At 37.7% G+C, this 21007-nt stretch overlaps 1 protein-coding gene across 1 annotated transcript; it reads left to right on the top strand.

Annotated features, from left to right (window-relative positions):
* The first annotated feature begins 15284 nt into the window (after nt 1-15284).
* Nucleotides 15285-20450, top strand: LOC115008516 (lumican). The gene is made up of 5 exons (XM_029432176.1): nt 15285-15382; nt 16573-16904; nt 17088-17412; nt 17940-18257; nt 19558-20450. Exons 2-5 carry the CDS (start codon nt 16599-16601, stop codon nt 19707-19709), a joined length of 1101 nt encoding a protein of 366 aa, XP_029288036.1. The 5' UTR covers nt 15285-15382; nt 16573-16598; the 3' UTR covers nt 19710-20450.
* The last annotated feature ends 557 nt before the right edge of the window (nt 20451-21007 follow it).

The following is a 21007-nucleotide window of genomic DNA, read 5'->3' as shown; positions in this document are numbered from 1 at the left end:
CAGGGCCTTAAAGCTCTCTAATATTATATTTACTTTAATCTATTCAAAAACCAAAGTTAAAAAACGACACGTTGTGTTACAGGGGTTTACGTGTCGGACTATTTATTGGCCGGGTGCAATGACTTCCTGAAGTTTTTGCCGGTTGCCTGGCAACCTCCTAGTGTTTGTGTTTAGCTAATCTAACTGTGGCGTCCTTGTTTTATTCTAACGCTTAGTAATAAAGCAAGTAAGCATATTTCCCAAAATGTCGAAGTATTCCTTTTAGTGTTTTTAACATTTGTTCAAGGGCTGCATCTTGTCTGTGAGCGATCAAAGAGCAGTCCTGTCAACACATGTCATAACTAAAGTAGGAAACAGCAGAGGAAAGTGTGCTCTGTAAACTGGCTTACACATGTTTCTAAGGTGGTTGTTATAGACATTGTGTCCGACGTTTTAATAGTTGAAGACTTTATAGATCAAAAAGGGAAGAAAGGAATAACCAGATGGCCACATTGCATTAAAGCTGAGCTGGAGAACTGGTGTGAGGAATTTACAAGGCCAAGTTTGTGATTGTTGAATAGAATAAGGAGGATTGAACACTGCTATGAGGCCCAAAGAAGAGGGGCAAACACAAAAGCAAAAGCAACATATTTTAGGAGGAAACTTTTTTTCTTCTTCTGTGTGTCCGCAGGCATCTGTGGACAGCAGATGCAGCAGTACAGACAGTGCACTGCCCAAACCTTGTGACACACTACAACAGTCATCATTTTTCTTTTAAATGTGATTTATGAGGGTATTGGACTTACTTCTCAGCTACAGCTTTATTATTTAGAAGCACCGGTGAACTGAACCAGGATGAACCCTATGACCCTTATGAGGTTAATACCTCTTGCAACATAAGGTCAAAGGCATGTTATATGAGATGGTTAAATAGATTAATGTGTGTGTGTGTGTGTGTGTGTGTGTGTGTGTGTGTGTGTGTGTGTGTGTGTGTGTGTGTGTGTGTGTGTGTGTGTGTGTGTGTTTGACAGAAAGATACATATTAACATATACAAACAATATATAGAAATGTGAAAGATCGGGGGAAAAGGTGCAGCAGTTATCATTTAGAGCATAGGTCTTCAACAGGGGGTTGCAATTAAAGCAATTATTTCTTTCTAAAATATATTTTTTTGATAAAAATAAAAAATATTATTTTTGCACATTCACATCCCCCCGTCGCACACAACTCGGACAGGACCCCCCCCCCCCCCTCCTCGTTTGGATACCGCTGCAGTAGGGGGTCCCTGCTCCATGCTACACTAGTTTGGGAGTCCTTGATTTAGAGTGGGAGAAATGGATTCTCTGTTGACCAGGACTTCAAAGTAAAAGGCCCAGGAGGACTCTGCAGAGGCCCAAACAGTAAACCAGCCCCCGCCCGTGTCCGTCCCCCCTTCTCCTGTCATGAGCAGCGCTGAGCAGGGATCAGAAGATCAGAGGACCCAGCCCTTTACACTCGGGCCGTGAACTCTTCATAGGAATTTTTATTCTTAAGGTTGTGTCTCTCGTCACTCACCTGTAAGAAAAAAACTACAATGAAATTCTTTAAACTATTCTAAAAAACTTCTTATCATGCTTTGTTCAGCCATTCAAATGTGTGTTTATTTTCAGAATGAAAGCAGGTCAGTGAAAGGAAATACATTTTGTTTGGAGGCTATGTTTTGCATGAAATGAACTAAATGGTCTTCGTATGTAAGCTACAGTATGGCAGTCAGATGTTCTTTCATCTGGCTGCCATACTGATGCATATTGGGCTAATAGATGTGGAATAATGAAAACAATGCAGTGTTGCTCATTCTAAGATGGTATGTTGGAAATCTGCTTTGTTTCTGTGGAAACAACAACACAGACACAACAACAAAATGTAGTATATATTCAATTTAATTAAGCATGAGTCACACATAACACCTCTTAGCTGTTGTAAAATCCCAGCCTCGGTTTCATAAAATAAACACATAGCAACAAAAACTGGAATAGAAAATAATGATTCTTCCACCAAGCAATGTAGTTTTCAGCGACATAGCAGACGTTGTGTAGCTGGATAAAGATTGGGGTAATTATTAACATTTATCTGGATATTGCCATTAATTGTGCAATTGTAATGGTCAATCGTGTTAGCAGTCTTCTTTGCTGGTACAGGGGTGTTTGTCTCTGGACAGGTGTGGGCTCTCTAGTAACATTAGTAGAAAGAAAGAAAAGGTTCTCATCGTGATGCAGTTATTATAACCTACATATGTATCTACCATCGACAATTATTATGTCCACTATAACTACAGAAAAGTGGGCAGAGGCTACAAATAAAAACATGTTGGCTAGCTAAAATGACATCATTAACGAACCATAGATCGTTGGTGTAGTTTGTCCTCTTAGGATGGAGATAAAAGGGCGGGTGAAGCAGTAACAACAGGTAATGTTCTTTTTCCAGCGAAAGCGACAGGACACAGTGGGCTACTTGCTGCAACATCAAACATCAGGCTCTCTTTGTTTCTTCTCTTATTCCTTTCAGCGTCTGTCTCCTTTCTTTTTTTAGCTTCCTCTTCTTCTTTTGGTTTTATGGTGGGTTGCAACCAACTGAACCGGAGTATTTAGTATGAGATATTGTCCCTGGGTTGCTTTATCATTAGGTAAATAATTTAATCTTCTTCCTTTATCCTGTCTATCTCTTCCAACTTGACTAATTGACTAATTGACTAGCTTGACTAATTAGCGCACTGATACTATTGTAATGCGGTCACAACTGTGTGGTCGTAGAGTCTTTTACAAGGACTAGAACTATCTGTTGTTAAATGATCAATTGACTATCTTGAAAATCATTAACAGCTCTTGATGCAATCTGTGGAAGTTTGTCTTTAACTAAACAGTTGTTTCCACACACACACAGAAAAACGGATTGTTTGTCACATGATACTGTATTGACTTACATTCTTAACAAACTTAACCATAATAATTGCCTAACTCCAACCAACTCTTGCACTAACCTTGAGCCAAAACCAAGTCTGAACCCTATAATTTAAGTGGGAACTAGATTTGTGTCTCCACAATGTGATTTATACAAGTTTACCTGCACACACACACACACACACACACACACGGTTAGCAACCACCAATGTCAAGGGGGCTTTTTAATTCCCATTGACAGCAATCCTTCTCACTTATTGTAAGCCAAAGAAAATACAGTTATACTATAGTATGATTTATAACTTGTAACTTACATTGTTTGATTTTATAACATTACATAAATAACACTTATTCTTAAAGACGATGCACTCATGGTGGCAAATAATAAAAGAATTCATTCTAGAATAATAGAGATGCGGTTTTAGCAGTCCCTGGACAATGTGTTTCCTCAAAGTAACTTGAACCATGGCACCCCAGGGCACTGGGGGCAGCACAAACCATGCGATAGAAAGCAGATGTTCATGCACACACACACACACACACACACACACACACACACACACACACACACACACACACACACACACACACACACACACACACACACACACACACACACACACACACATACACTCACACACTTAAATCGCACACAGATGTTTATAATTACACCATGTCAAGCTTCTCATCTTTTTCTCATTCAGATGAAAGCAGCAGATTGTTATGTATGTATGTTGGTAAGAGTTTTAATTATGGGTCTAATCTAAATTTTGCTATGTGACACTAAAAAATAAGTTCTTAGAAATACCATGAGGGGTGTCCTGGTCACCAAGTGGTCGGAGATGCACGTTAACTGCACCATCTCCAAGTCATCTGTTGTATAGTAGTAAAACTCAGCGTCAGCATGAAAATTAACATGAAAAAAACATTCAACTTAATTCAAGTCTTTTAATTGTGAACCTGAAGTGATTTTAAATACTAACAGAAAGAATATGTATGGTTCCTAAAGAAAAATGTATGTCTAAAAGTAATAATGAGAGTTTAACCTTATATGTCTTCTTCTTCAGTCTGTACAATGGTCATTGGTATTGTATTAATACATCCCATCGCTAAAACGAATATATACAATCTACTAATATTAATGTGTTACTTGTAATTGTACAAAAAACATTTGCAAAGTAGACCTTTACGTTAGTTTATCCCAACCTGCACCAATCGTGTGGTAGCTGTTCATTACACAGAACATAGTGTCCTCTAGTGTCGAAGACAGGAACTGCTGAGGGACAAATTGAGGCAGCAGATGGTGAGTGAAATTATGAGAAGAGGAAACTACAGTTTTTTACAATTGCTAAAACACATTTCTTGAAACCTTCACCCATTTTCTCTAAAATTTAAACACAAAACTCAAGCTACATTCACAAAACCACACACTTCTCTGGCACAAATCAAACAATGCTTTAAGTTCATGCACTTTATAGTAAATAGAAACATCTACAGAGCATTCATTAGACGCTACATTAAAAAAAACAAAAACACTGCATGTAGTTTTATTTTAAATGAACACTTTTTTGCAAAACTAAACGCACTACTATTATCCCAACTTATACAAATAACAAAGAAAACTTCATACGTAAATGAAAAGCACATTAATTACAGGTAAATGTAAAGCACATTACATGTAAATGTAAAGCACATTACAGGTAAATGTAAAGCACATTACAGGTAAATGTAAAGCACATTACAGGTAAATGTAAAGCACATTACATGCAAATGTAAAGCACATTACAGGTAAATGTAAAGCACATTATATGTAAAGCACATTACAGGTAAATGTAAAGCACATTACATGTAAATGTAAAGCACATTATATGTAAAGCACATTACAGGTAAATGTAAAGCACATTACAGGTACATGTAAAGCACATTACAGGTAAATGTAAAGCACATTACAGGTAAATGTAAAGCACAAAAAGCACATTACAGGTAAATGTAAAGCACATTACAGGTAAATGTAAAGCACATTGCAGGTAAATGTAAAGCACATTACAGGTAAATGTAAAGCACATTACAGGTAAATGTAAAGCACATTACAGGTAAATGTAAAGCACATTATATGTAAAGCACATTACAGGTAAATGTAAAGCACATTACAGGTAAATGTAAAGCACATTACAGGTAAATGTAAAGCACATTATATGTAAAGCACATTACAGGTAAATGTAAAGCACATTACAGGTACATGTAAAGCACATTACAGGTAAATGTAAAGCACATTACAGGTAAATGTAAAGCACATTATATGTAAAGCACATTACAGGTAAATGAAAAGCACATTACAGGTAAATGTGAAGCACATTACAGGTAAATGTAAAGCACATTACAGGTAAATGTAAAGCACATTACAGGTAAATGTAAAGCACATTATATGTAAAGCACATTACAGGTAAATGTAAAGCACATTACAGGTACATGTAAAGCACATTACAGGTAAATGTAAAGCACATTACAGGTAAATGTAAAGCACATTATATGTAAAGCACATTACAGGTAAATGAAAAGCACATTACAGGTAAATGTAAAGCACATTACGGGTAAATGTAAAGCACATTACAGGTCAATGTAAAGCACATTACAGGTAAATGTAAAGCACATTACATGTAAAGCACATTACAGGTAAATGTAAAGCACATTACAGGTAAATGTAAAGCACATTATAGATAAATGTAAAGCACATTACAGGTAAATGTAAAGCACATTACAGGTAATTGTAAAGCACATTATATGTAAAGCACATTACAGGTAAATGTAAAGCACATTACAGGTAAATGTAAAGCACATTACAGGTAAATGTAAAGCACATTATATGTAAAGCACATTACAGGTAAACGTAAAGCACATTACAGGTAAATGTAAAGCACATTACAGGTAAATGTAAAGCACATTACAGGTAAATGTAAAGCACATTACAGGTAAATGTAAAGCACATTATATGTAAAGCACATTACAGGTAAACGTAAAGCACATTACAGGTAAATGTAAAGCACATTACAGGTAAATGTAAAGCACATTACAGGTAAATGTAAAGCACATTACAGGTAATTGTAAAGCACATTATATGTAAAGCACATTACAGGTAAACGTAAAGCACATTACAGGTAAATGTAAAGCACATTACAGGTAAATGTAAAGCACATTACAGGTAAATGTAAAGCACATTACAGGTAAATGTAAAGCACATTACATGTAAATGTAAAGCACATTACAGGTACATGTAAAGCACATTACAGGTAAATGTAAAGCACATTACAGGTAAATGTAAAGCACATTATATGTAAAGCACATTACAGGTAAATGTAAAGCACATTACAGGTAAATGTAAAGCACATTACAGGTAAATGAAAAGCACATTACAGATAAATGTAAAGCACATTACAGGTAAATGAAAAGCACATTATATGTAAAGCACATTACAGGTAAATGAAAAGCACATTACAGGTAAATGAAAAGCACATTATATGTAAAGCACATTACAGGTAAATGAAAAGCACATTATATGTAAAGCACATTACAGGTAAATGTAAAGCACATTATATGTAAAGCACATTACAGGTAAATGTAAAGCACATTACAGGTACATGTAAAGCACATTATATGTAAAGCACATTACAGGTAAATGAAAAGCACATTATATGTAAAGCACATTACAGGTAAATGAAAAGCACATTATATGTAAAGCACATTACAGGTAAATGTAAAGCACATTACAGGTAAATGTAAAGCACATTACAGGTAAATGAAAAGCACATTACAGGTAAATGTAAAGCACATTACAGGTAAATGAAAGCCCATTACAGGTAAATGTAAAGCACATTACAGGTAAATGTAAAGCACATTAAAGGTAAATGTAAAGCACATTACAGGTAAATGTAAAGCACATTACAGGTAAATGTAAAGCACATTATATGTAAAGCACATTACAGGTAAATGTAAAGCACATTATATGTAAATGAAAAAGTACATTAAAGGTAAATGTAAAGCACATTATATGTAAAGCACATTACAGGTAAATGTAAAGCACATTACAGGTACATGTAAAGCACATGATATGTAAAGCACATTACAGGTAAATGTAAAGCACATTACAGGTAAATTTAAAGCACATTACAGGTCAATGTAAAGCACATTACAGGTAAATGTAAAGCACATTACATGTAAAGCAAATTACAGGTAAATGTAAAGCACATTACAGGTAAATGTAAAGCACATTATAGATAAATGTAAAGCACATTACAGGTAAATGTAAAGCACATTACAGGTAATTGTAAAGCACATTATATGTAAAGCACATTACAGGTAAATGTAAAGCACATTACAGGTAAATGTAAAGCACATTACAGGTAAATGTAAAGCACATTACAGGTAATTGTAAAGCACATTATATGTAAAGCACATTACAGGTAAACGTAAAGCACATTACAGGTAAATGTAAAGCACATTACAGGTAAATGTAAAGCACATTACAGGTAAATGTAAAGCACATTACAGGTAAATGTAAAGCACATGATATGTAAAGCACATTACAGGTAAATGTAAAGCACATTACAGGTACATGTAAAGCACATGATATGTAAAGCACATTACAGGTAAATGTAAAGCACATTATATGTAAAGCACATTACAGGTAAATGTAAAGCACATTACAGGTACATGTAAAGCACATTATATGTAAAGCACATTACAGGTAAATGAAAAGCACATTATATGTAAAGCACATTACAGGTAAATGAAAAGCACATTATATGTAAAGCACATTACAGGTAAATGTAAAGCACATTACAGGTAAATGTAAAGCACATTACAGGTAAATGAAAAGCACATTACAGGTAAATGTAAAGCACATTACAGGTAAATGAAAGCCCATTACAGGTAAATGTAAAGCACATTACAGGTAAATGTAAAGCACATTAAAGGTAAATGTAAAGCACATTACAGGTAAATGTAAAGCACATTAAAGGTAAATGTAAAGCACATTACAGGTAAATGTAAAGCACATTATATGTAAAGCACATTACAGGTAAATGTAAAGCACATTATATGTAAATGAAAAAGTACATTAAAGGTAAATGTAAAGCACATTATATGTAAAGCACATTACAGGTAAATGTAAAGCACATTACAGGTACATGTAAAGCACATGATATGTAAAGCACATTACAGGTAAATGTAAAGCACATTACAGGTAAATTTAAAGCACATTACAGGTCAATGTAAAGCACATTACAGGTAAATGTAAAGCACATTACATGTAAAGCACATTACAGGTAAATGTAAAGCACATTACAGGTAAATGTAAAGCACATTATAGATAAATGTAAAGCACATTACAGGTAAATGTAAAGCACATTACAGGTAATTGTAAAGCACATTATATGTAAAGCACATTACAGGTAAATGTAAAGCACATTACAGATAAATGTAAAGCACATTACAGGTAAATGTAAAGCACATTACAGGTAATTGTAAAGCACATTATATGTAAAGCACATTACAGGTAAACGTAAAGCACATTACAGGTAAATGTAAAGCACATTACAGGTAAATGTAAAGCACATTACAGGTAAATGTAAAGCACATTACAGGTAAATGTAAAGCACATGATATGTAAAGCACATTACAGGTAAATGTAAAGCACATTACAGGTACATGTAAAGCACATGATATGTAAAGCACATTACAGGTAAATGTAAAGCACATTATATGTAAAGCACATTACAGGTAAATGTAAAGCACATTACATGTAAATGTAAAGCACATTACAGGTACATGTAAAGCACATTACAGGTAAATGTAAAGCACATTACAGGTAAATGTAAAGCACATTATATGTAAAGCACATTACAGGTAAATGTAAAGCACATTACAGGTACATGTAAAGCACATTACAGGTAAATGTAAAGCACATTACAGGTAAATGACAAGCACATTACAGGTAAATGTAAAGCACATTACAGGTAAATGAAAAGCACATTACAGGTAAATGTAAAGCACATTACAGGTAAATGAAAAGCACATTACAGGTAAATGTAAAGCACATTACAGGTAAATGAAAAGCACATTATATGTAAAGCACATTACAGGTAAATGAAAAGCACATTATATGTAAAGCACATTACAGGTAAATGTAAAGCACATTACAGGTACATGTAAAGCACATTACAGGTAAATGTAAAGCACATTAAAGGTAAATGAAAAGCACATTACAGGTAAATGTAAAGCACATTAAAGGTAAATGTAAAGCCCATTACAGGTAAATGTAAAGCACATTATATGTAAATGAAAAAGTACATTAAAGGTGAATGTAAAGCACATTACAGGTAAATGTAAAGGACATTACAGGTAAATGTAAAGCACATTACAGGTAAATGTAAAGCACATTACAGGTAAATGTAAAGCACATTAAAGGTAAATGAAAAGCACATTACAGGTAAATGTAAAGCACATTAAAGGTAAATGTAAAGCCCATTACAGGTAAATGTAAAGCACATTATATGTAAATGAAAAAGTACATTAAAGGTAAATGTAAAGCACATTATATGTAAAGCACATTACAGGTAAATGTAAAGGACATTATATGTAAATGTAAAGCACATTACATGTAAATGTAAAGTACATTACAGGTAAATGTAAAGCCCATTACAGGTCAATTTAAAGCACATTACAGGTAAATGTAAAGCACATTACAGGTAAATGTAAAGCACATTACATGTAAACGTAAAGCACATTACAGGTAAATGTAAAGCACATTACAGGTAAATGTAAAGCACATTATATGTAAAGCACATTACAGGTAAATGTAAAGGACATTATATGTAAATGTAAAGCACATTACATGTAAATGTAAAGTACATTACAGGTAAATGTAAAGCCCATTACAGGTCAATTTAAAGCACATTACAGGTAAATGTAAAGCACATTACAGGTAAATGTAAAGCACATTACATGTAAACGTAAAGCACATTACAGGTAAATGTAAAGCACATTACAGGTAAATGTAAAGCACATTACAGGTAAATGTAAAGCACATTACAGGTAAATGTAAAGCACATTACAGGTAAACGTAAAGCACATTACAGGTAAATGTAAAGCACATTACAGGTAAATGTAAAGCACATTACAGGTAAATGTAAAGCACATTACAGGTAAATGTAAAGCACATGATATGTAAAGCACATTACAGGTAAATGTAAAACACATTACAGGTCAATGTAAAGCACATTACAGGTAAATGTAAAGCACATTACAGGTAAATGTAAAGCACATTACAGGTAAACGTAAAGCACATTACAGGTAAATGTAAAGCACATTACAGGTAAATGTAAAGCACATTACAGGTAAATGTAAAGCACATGATATGTAAAGCACATTACAGGTAAATGTAAAGCACATTACAGGTCAATGTAAAGCACATTACAGGTAAATGTAAAGCACATTACAGGTCAATGTAAAGCACATTACAGGTAAATGTAAAGCACATTACAGGTAAATGTAAAGCACATTACAGGTAAATGTAAAGCACATTACAGGTAAATGTAAAGCACATTACAGGTAGATGTAAAGCACATTATATGTAAATGTAAAGTACATTACAGGTAAATGTAAAGCACATTATATGTAAAGCACATTACAGGTAAATGTAAAGCACATTACAGGTAAATGTAAAGCACATTACAGGTAAATGTAAAGCACATTATATGTAAAGCACATTACAGGTAAATGTAAAGCACATTACAGGTACATGAAAAGCACATTACAGGTAAATGTAAAGCACATTACAGGTAAATGTAAAGCACATTACAGGTAAATGTAAATCACAATACATGTAAATGTAAAGCACATTACAGGTAAATGTAAAGCACATTAAAGGTAAATGTAAATCACAATACATGTAAATGTAAAGCACATTACAGGTAAATGTAAATCACAATACATGTAAATGTAAAGCACATTACAGGTAAATGTAAAACACATTACAGGTAAATGTAAAGCACATTACAGGTAAATGTAAATCACAATACATGTAAATGTAAAGCACATTACATGTAAATGTAAAGCACATTACAGGTAAATGAAAAGCACATCACAGGTAAATGAAAAGCACATTACAAAACCAACTGCAAAAAACGTCAACGTACGATTCATTCTGCCTCAGCAGCATCACGCCTTTGTGCTGGGTCCGGCCAGAGGACTCCATCTACATCACACGCAATGTTTTCTCTTGCTAAGCAACGGGGGGAAAACTCTGGCATGGCGGATCCAGGCTTGACAAGCATCCACGCCTATGTCACCACAGGCCAATGCCATTACCCTGGTGTAGGGGTTCCGGTCACAGACCCTCCAGCACCACGCAGAAAATAACTCCTCTATTGGGTTGAGGAATGGGCTGTATGGTGGAAGGCAAACATTTATGAAGCGCTGGTCGATGTTGAACCATTCACGTATGCGGACTGCACGGTGAAAGCTGACATTGTCCCAAACTACAACATAAATAGGAGGCCCAGGCTCAGCCGGTGGTGTGGAACACTGATTGTTTCACTTTTCTAAAAGTAACATGTTAACAAGTGTAAGCATCTGTATTCATGTAGGCTGATATTTTACAATAACAATTAGGCAACATTTAAATATATAATCTTACCTCAAGTCCATTAGGTAGCTGTTCAAGGAAAACAAAAATAAATCACAGACAAAAAACAAACATGGCCACATAAATGAGAAGTCCTTAAAGTAAAATGATATAAACATATAATCAATATTATATATTAGCAATAGATAATTATCCTCTGACTCTCAGCTCTCACTTCTACAGATTATCTACGTTTTAGAGTCTACCAGCGGGTCCAGATCTCGTGGTACACTCTTCTGAATGTGTAAATAAGCAGCCTTATGATAGCATGCTTTCAGACGTCCCCAAATGGCCAAAAAAAAGTAACTAATTAACTAGAAAAAGTACAAATTTGACTTGACAAACTTCCTCTGATGATGAGGATCATGTCAAGCTTCAGAGCAGCTTATACACTTTCTTAAAAATATATATAATCAATAAAGTTATGCTTGTTATGCTAATATTCAATGTTACCCACCTTAACGTAACACATGTGTTAAATGCATTTAGTGGATTTTTTAAAATATTTCAAATCCAGCATTGTTAACAGCCATGTTGACTAGCTAACAGTTTTCTTCTAACCTGCCTTTGTCGGCACATTTGGCATCTGTAACTATTAATAACATTTCACATGACCAGCTTTTCCTCAAAATGTCTTCCCACACATAACCAAACAAAGGTAAGACTTGCACCTACATGCAAGATTATCATTATAGTATAATAGAATTATTTGTGGCTTTCAGGGATCAGTTTTAGGTGTGTCCTTACAATATCTGACAAGTTGTGTCTGCCAGCTCTCAAACTGGAAACCTCCTGAGGGCAATTTCTGCTTTGGGAAATATAATTATTGTGAAAAGATGATAACAAGAAATCATAACCAATTATTAATAGCCTAAACATGTGTGTTCTGTGTAACTGTTACAGGCTGTCACATGACAATCTCCTTGTTCATACTGTTTTGCCGATTTTGTTTAACATGGAGCTCTATAGGATGCCACGTGCTCACCCCTCATTCACCATCTTCGCAAAACCTTTTACCAAGGTCCGTATGACAGCTAGAGCGAAATGGGTCACTACATTTGAAGAATATAACGTTTATCAGACAACAAATGGGAAAAGAATGAACTAGCTAGCGCACGCACGGTCCCTGTGCATCATTCCCGGTCCCTGTGCATCCTTCCCGGTCCCTGTGCATCACTCCCGGTCCCTGTGGATCACTCCCGGTCCCTGTGCATCACTCCCGGTCCCTGTGGATCACTCCCGGTCCCTGTGCATCACTCCCGGTCCCTGTGCATCACTCCCGGTCCCTGTGGATCATTCCCGGTCCCTGCACATCACTCCCGGCTGACCTTCAGTTAGCAGCTGAAGCAAACTGAAATTCAGCCAGCGCAAATCCAAGCACAGGGGTCTAACTAGTGTAATGGCAGCAACAGAAAGTTTGCTCTGCCGGTGGGTAGACGGGGATAGCTAGCTAATTTTTGTGTCATTTGTTCCAGTTGGCACTGACTCAATGTGTGAGTGAGTTGAATATTTATGTGCAGAGCATGTAATGTTTCAGTGAAAGGTGTTCTCTGGAGCACAGGGATCAGAGCCAGCAGAGGATGGCAGGAGGCCTTTTCCATTTCCTTCTCCTGTTTATGAGAAAAACCAGACAGGAACAGAGCAGAGTGTGTTGGACGGCGAGGAGCTGCCAACAAGCTGCTGTTGGCACACTACGTAACAGCACTCACTCATGTTTCCAGAAATGTTCACTCAACCAGTTAGAAATCAGTTACAATAAACCTGATCAACATTATTCCTGGCTTTAGAATTTATTTTAAGGTACAGAGGAAGAGGAAGGAGTGTTGTACAAGAAATCTTCCTAACAAGAAACAGCAGGAAGGAGGTAAAGTAACACAATGTGGCAGATTTAAAATGTTGTTTTTAGAGACACTAGTAGAATGTTGGATTGTCGATCGGTCCATCTCATTGGTCCAAATATCTCAACAACTAGTGGATTGCCATTACATTTGATACAAACATTCATATCCCCCTCACGATGAATTGCTACACCTTAACTTTTCATTGAGCACCATCATCCGTTAAAAATTCTAATATGTCCCAATAATTTGGTTTATAACCAAATACGTGCAAAATTAAATACCATGACAACAACCTCGAGCGCAGCTGTTCGTCGTGTTTAGTGTTAATTAGCATATGTTAGCATGCTAACACGCAAAGATGGTGAAAATGCTAAACATTATACCTGCTTAGCATCAGGGCTGATGTAGCCCATGGAATTAGATGCCACACAGGACACAATTACCTCAGGGGTTCAGAGTTATTTTTAGAGAACAATTTGTGCTGTTACACTTTGTTGCTGTTTTTAAAAGAAAAATTACTTAAAAGAAAAAACAACAAAAACAAAATTCGGCAGTCAGCCGTTACTATCGACAGAAAACATGAAATAAAACCAGTTTAATACATATTTGACAACCATAAACCCACAGAAATAACCTGGGAATATACAATTTCTAACCATAATATTACTCAATGCTGCAACTTTGTAACAAAAGTTTGCAATAGCAAGTGAAACTATGACGGCCCACTTACAATCGGCTTCACTTTTTAGTTAAACAATGTTACTATCAATGAAAGTAACTATAGCAAACCTAAGTATAAAATTACATCTGAATAGATTTATAGAGTTTTAACTGAACTTCACACATTCCTAATGTAATGTGTATTTAAAAATAAGACTGAAACCGCTGCAGTAGCTTATACCACATGTCACACACAGAGAGTGGAAGTGCATTTACAGTAAAATACATGCTATTTTAATGATTTATGCTTAAAAGAAAATGCTCTATAACCATTGTTAACCCCCCAAAGCACTCATTATGCATGTTATAAATGTGGCTCCATTGTTGGTGTCTTTTCATGTGTTTTTCCTAGAGGGCGCTCTTTCGATGCTTTGATCAGGAAACTTTCTCCTCACTTTTCCCTCTTGTTATCCACCAAACCTCTTTTCTCACAGTGCTCCCCTCGTATTTAGAGGGAAAAGGAATCTGGAATCGTTTTCCTCTCCTCTGCTCTGCTCTGTTCAGATGCTTGGAAGGAGTTTCTTCTACACACACACACACACACACACACACACACACACACACACACACACACACACACACACACACACACACACACACACACACTCACACACACACACACACACACACACACAGTCAAACACAGATGGACACAGACACACACACAAGGATACACACTTGCACACACAGAATGGTCTCCTTGGCTCCCCAGGTACTTTGTGGCTTGAATGACTCGAGGCAGAATTCATACTGTAGACCCAAATTCTCTCTCTCACACACACACACACACAGGAAGATATACTTGAATACTGATCAAAATGTTCCCATATTCACAATCTTAATCTAAACCTAGTTGCCATAATTTGACTTCTTTCTTCTTCATTTCTTTCTTCAGCAGTTATGTCAGTCATGTGTGTGTTTTATCTCCATGATACAAGGAAACCTGTTGCCAACAAATTGTGTGGGATCAAGCATTACCAGGAGCTGGTAGAAGGGAAAAGCAAGAAGTGAGCTGGGGAAGATTATGGAGGAGGTCTAGGGTCTGGGATGTGGGCAGCGTTTAAAGAAGAGGAATGTATCAGACAGTGGGTAAACATCGCCGGTAGCTTTACACACACAAATGCAGACGCATTAACACACACACACATAGCTCCATGCAGCTCCCGAGGGTTTCATTGTGAAGTTTAGACGACTTGTCTCCGTTCTGTAGCTCCTGATCAAACAGGTAAGTGTCAGTCTGTTGTTGGTTTCTCGTTTGCCTTCACTTCCTCTTTTCTGCAGGGCAGGCACAACCGGAAATACTGTATGACTGCTTAATTACCATTGGTTTGATGAGGCACGATTGCATAACACAGTCTGTTGGAAACCTTTTTTTTAGCATGTGCTGTAAGACTGCTCAAAGTAAGTAAGGTAAAGTGCAACATTGCTAACATGCTGATAAAGTCAAACTTCATGATGATGCAAACCATTCTCACTAACTGCTGTGTCATACAGTAACTGAGAGTCTGTGTGTGTGTGTGTGTGTGTGTGTGTGTGTGTGTGTGTGTGTGTGTGTGTGTGTGTGTGTGTGTGTGTGTGTGTGTGTGTGTGTGTGTGTGTGTGTGCGCTTGTGTGGATAGCAACTATGTGGCTCTTACCGTAATCAACTACAGCTGTGCATGCAAGGAAAAAATGGTATTCTTCCCTCTAACACTCAGAAGTTTGAAGAGTGTGTGCAAAAGCAGCCATCTCAACTTATACTGCACTTCTAACATTACTATGCAATTTCCATTAATTTAATTTCCATTTTTTTAACACCTCATGGAGAGAGGCTGCTTTTTCATCTTGATGTTCTATGTCTTTTCCTGACCACTTTTCCATTACCTTGATAGAAAATGTCAGGAGGTCAAGGAAAGATGCGAAGGAGAATTCATAAGGACTTAAGAAAACACAAGCACAGTGCTGAGACAATCCGACTGCACTTACATGACGGCGGACGGATGTCGTTGTTTTTTTGCTGTTGTTTTTTTAAGCATTGAAGCAGCTGTCCTTAGCATTTAGAGGATTCAAACAGCTCTTATCATGGCTGCCACATGTCAACAAAAAAGACTATTCGACCGCAACCCATGTCTCAAAATTAAATGTCAAAACTGATGCTGCAGAGGGAGTATGGGTGAAGCTCGATAGCACGTTTCGATAGACTCTTCCTGCCTGGTAAATGCTCACGTCAGACTCCAAACTGAATGACTTGCAGGCTTTCTGTTAAAAATGTGCTGTTCCCGTGCCCATGCCAAAACATCATGATACCACTTAATAATTTGTTTTAGACTTGACAAAGCTCTACATACAACATTATACTTTGCTTATGATTGACTTTGAGGTATCAAACCAGTTTGTCTTTATTTAACACCTTTCTGTTCACGTTTTAATTTGCAGAATTATATATCTTGCCAGCTGTCTCCATGGCTGTCCTGTGCTGTACCGTGTTGGTGTTGCTGTGTGTTTTTGACGCTGCCTCAGCCACTACTATAGCTGAAATGGACTATGGCGGTGTTCCTCTGTGGATTAATCGCCTGCTGGGTGAGCCCAGTGTGATGAGCCTGCAGGGACGGCTAGACTCATCCTGGTTCCGAGCCAACAACCCCCAGGCCTGCCCTCAACAGTGTGACTGCCCCATCCAGTGGCCCACAGCGCTCTACTGTGACCACAGAGGCCTGGCAGACATCCCTGAGCGCCTGCCGGACAGAACTCAGTACCTGTTTCTACAGGTAAAACAATCACTGAGCGAATGTTGTCTTTACAATGGGCTGCCACTAAGCCACAGTGGTTTTCCATTTCCTGTTCATATTGTACACTTATCACAGTGGCTGACCTCCACTGCACTATACTGTATATGTTTTATTTTAACTGTGAACGTGTGAAAAATCAAAGTCTGCTTCCTTTGTTTGCAGGGCAACAACATCTCGTCCCTGTCCTCTTCTTTCCTGACAAACATTACTGATCTACGATGGCTCATCCTGGATCACAACCAGCTGCAGAGCGACATGCTGGACCAGGTCGCGCTGCAGAACCAGACCCAGCTGTGCTACATTTTTGCCAACCACAACCACCTGACATCAGTGCCCAGCGCTCTACCAGCTGGACTCAAGCAGCTGAGACTGGCCCACAACCAAATCAGCAGCATCAGCCCTGGAGCTTTCAAGAACCTGCACAAACTGACGCTGCTGCTGCTGCAGGGAAACAAACTGCAAACCATCACAGAGGGAGACCTCAAAGGTAATGTAATGTGTCATTTCCTTTTGTTATACATGCAGAATCCGCTTTGGGGTGGAAAGTGAGAGAGTCAGGCACACAACACAGTTGATAAACATTTCAAAGTAGGATTTCCATTGTAAAATGTAAGTGGTTGTTAAACAGCCATTTGATTTCATGTCTCTCAGTAAATGTGCAATGCTTCATACAATCCTACATTCATCCAAAATGTAAAGCAGTCCTGCAGACGTGTTGAGATAACAGTTTTTAAAATATTTGACATGTGATGAAAGCCAGTTGGATTTTGTAGTTGTAACTGTGGCCTACATCTCGTAACCTGATGTTTGGGCCTGAGAATGCTCTGACTACACTTATTAACACAGAATATTACAGGCATTTAACACTGACAATGTCTACACTCATTTTCACATGTGTGTGTGTGTGTGTGTGTGTGTGTGTGTGTGTGTGTGTGTGTGTGTGTGTGTGTGTGTGTGTGTGTGTGTGTGTGTGTGTGTGTGTGTGTGTGTGTGTGTCTTCCCCTCCTCTTGCAGGTCTGGTCAGTCTGAACCTGCTGGACCTCAGTGAAAATTTGTTCTCGTCTGTCCCACGGCATTTATCTCCTTCCGTCCAGCAGCTCTATCTGTCCAATAACACTCTCTCTGCACTGGATGAAGACAGTTTTGTGGGATTTCTCAACCTCAAGTACCTTCGTCTAAGTCACTGTGGTCTGCAGAGCGGAGGCGTCCACCGGCAGGTCTTCAACTTCTCCAGCTTAGTGGAACTGGACCTTTCTTATAACAAATTTAAAACCATTCCCACAGTCCCCACCACCCTGAAGTATCTCTACCTGGAGGCCAATGAAATACAAGGTGTGGTGCATTCATACACAAAGAAAACATGCACATATACACAGACACACAATGCAATTACCTTTCACACCGTTTATGTAACAGTGTCACTGACTTCATGTCTGTGAAACGCTAATTTCCCACATGTGTGCACACATTCCTACATTTTACAATTCACTCACTTCTTGTGACAGCAAAGTAAAATATAACTGAGTTATGTGGCTCACCACCTGTGGAGGTGTGACACCCAAACCACGCTGTGAGGGAGAAGAACATTTTTGGAAAACGTGACCCGCACAGCCACAGCCTCCTCGAACACAGCCGGCAGTCATCACTGCATTCTGACACGGGAGGGGCTGGGTTTAGGCGGCTAGCAGGCGAGGCTAGTCGGAGATAGAAGAAGAGAGAGAATAAAAAGAGGGGAGGGACATTTGAGACATGGAACGGGAAGAAGCGAGAAGAGGGTGGAGGAGAGCCGAGGGAATATTGGGTGGTTGGATGAGGGGAAAGTAGGTTAGCAAAGAAGAGAGGAGAGTGGTATGAAAACATCTGTGATGGATTCAGAGGAAAGAGTGCCAGATGAGCCAGAAGCACATGCTGTTCCCCTCTTCATCGTCTCCTCTTTCCTCTTTCTTTCTCTCTCTCTGCCTGCTCCCCATCACTGGCCTTTTTTTTGGCCGATAGGAGTCTAATAACATTGCAGCAGACTTGTAGCCATTTTGACTCACATGACCATCCTGCAGCAATAACCTGGCATGCAAATTTGGCTCACAGGCTCTGGCTCTGGTGAAAGTGCATTCTCGATCTGTGAAGCAGCACACAGCCGGGGCTGTGTACCAACGGGACAGACAGACGGCAAAACACTTTGACAAAAACACACATCTCATCGTCTAGCTAGCAGCGTGACAGCTACTGCGGTTCTTGTCTGCCAAAGCCTACAGCCCGGGCCGAGGGAGCTTCTACTACTGAAATGAAGTGAGAAAGCAAAAAAGGGTGTTGTGGTTTTTCTCCTCCTCCTCCATTTTCACCGCAGCACCTGCAAGACATTTACAAAATGCAGACTCTACGAGAAGCAGACTGTACTGTTGATAAGGCAATTTTGATAATGGGATTGAGGCGCTTCATTTTAATAATTTATAATGAATACATGTAACATGATGTGAAATCAAAGCTCTCTTGACTGGTATATTATCAGCAATGCTTTGACAAGAAGGACAATAGGCAGATAGCTGTCACTTTTGTAAATAATGAGTCTCTATTAATAACATTTGGTCTGTGTATGTTTTAAAATGCCTGTCTGTTTTCTGTCTGTTCACCACAGAGTTCAACGTGACCAGTTTCTGCAGAGAGGTGGGACCTCTGTCCTACTCCAGGATAAAGATCCTACGACTGGATGGAAACAAAATGTCCTACCAACAACTGCCATCCGAGTGGGTCTTCTGCCTGCGAGTGCTTGAAAGTATTTACATCTGATGCACCTTCTGAACGTGAAACATAATAGGCTTACTGTATGTGTACTGTATGTGACTGTCCAACCGCATCTAGAAAAAAAAACGTGACTCAATTTAAGATTTTTGTTTTGTTAGCTAACTCATCACGTGTGAAGTCAAACAACTCAGCCTTACAGCTATAAACCAGAGAACAAGACTCTAAATCCTTATTTCTTCAAAATGCAGATACACACCCAGACACTGAATGGAAAACTGACATTCCAACGATGCCAAAGCTTGAACTTGTACACAAAACCAGTGTTATTTTATCATAACGCCAAAAGCACTGATCAAAAGATTTCTCATACCACCAGAACATTCCCATGAGTTTCTTCCTCTCTCTCATTACATCTTTTCCAAGTTCTGCCTCAGCAGGGTTATACATCTGTGTGTTATTACCAAATAGGAACTGTGACAAAGCCTCTCATTTCTGACTCTACAGAATAATGTACTAAGGTTAAACTGAGCTGTGTAAGCAGAAACGGAAACATGTATAAATGGCGACATTCAGTAGCTTTCCAATGAGAAACTCTGACTCAGTTAGCTGGACCGTGTTAAACAGCCACACCAATCCACAACTAGATTTTCATTTTTTTCTTTTGACAAAACTATTGAAAATCTTCACATTCTCCAAATATTGTTACATTAAACTTTGTGAAATTTGAAAGATGATTTCCATGTTCCTAAAATGTCAAATGTTGTGTGCACAAGTAACAGAAAATAAAATGGACAATAAGATAATATTGTGTACTTGTCGTTTTTTTTGTTGAGTTTCTTAAAGCTGCTGCAATACCAGAAATAGAACCGAATACAAGAATTGTGACACGTCACCAGCCTCAAATAGGGGAAATGATCTGCTGTATCTTATCTTCTTCCTTTTTGTTTTGTTTTTTGTTTGTGTTTTTATGAATAAAACCAACAAGTGTCAAAACAACTTTGGGGAGACTTACAATACATTATGTGAGATTCAACTTTATTGTACCAGTGGAATGCAGTTTTACATCTAAGCAGTGCAAACTGTAGCAAAGTGCATATAGATATATTAAATGAATGAATGGACAGAATGGACACTAAACCATTGAGGTAATATTGTTATAAAGGATGCAATCTCACAACTCTAGCTAGATTATGTAAAGCAAACAAGCAGGTTTTGTTTATGTTCATTATGTTCAGATAAATATGGTCAGAGGTAAATTTAGATAATAAAAGGAACAAATCCAACAAAGATTTCAGAACCATACTATTTTTGTTGCCTTGACATTTGGCCTTTAATGGTGAATT

This window comes from Cottoperca gobio, chromosome 5 (assembly GCF_900634415.1).
Source record: "Cottoperca gobio chromosome 5, fCotGob3.1, whole genome shotgun sequence".
Taxonomy (NCBI): domain Eukaryota; kingdom Metazoa; phylum Chordata; class Actinopteri; order Perciformes; family Bovichtidae; genus Cottoperca; species Cottoperca gobio.
Note: the sequence above shows the minus strand (reverse complement) of the source record. Positions and strands in the feature narration are given on the sequence as shown.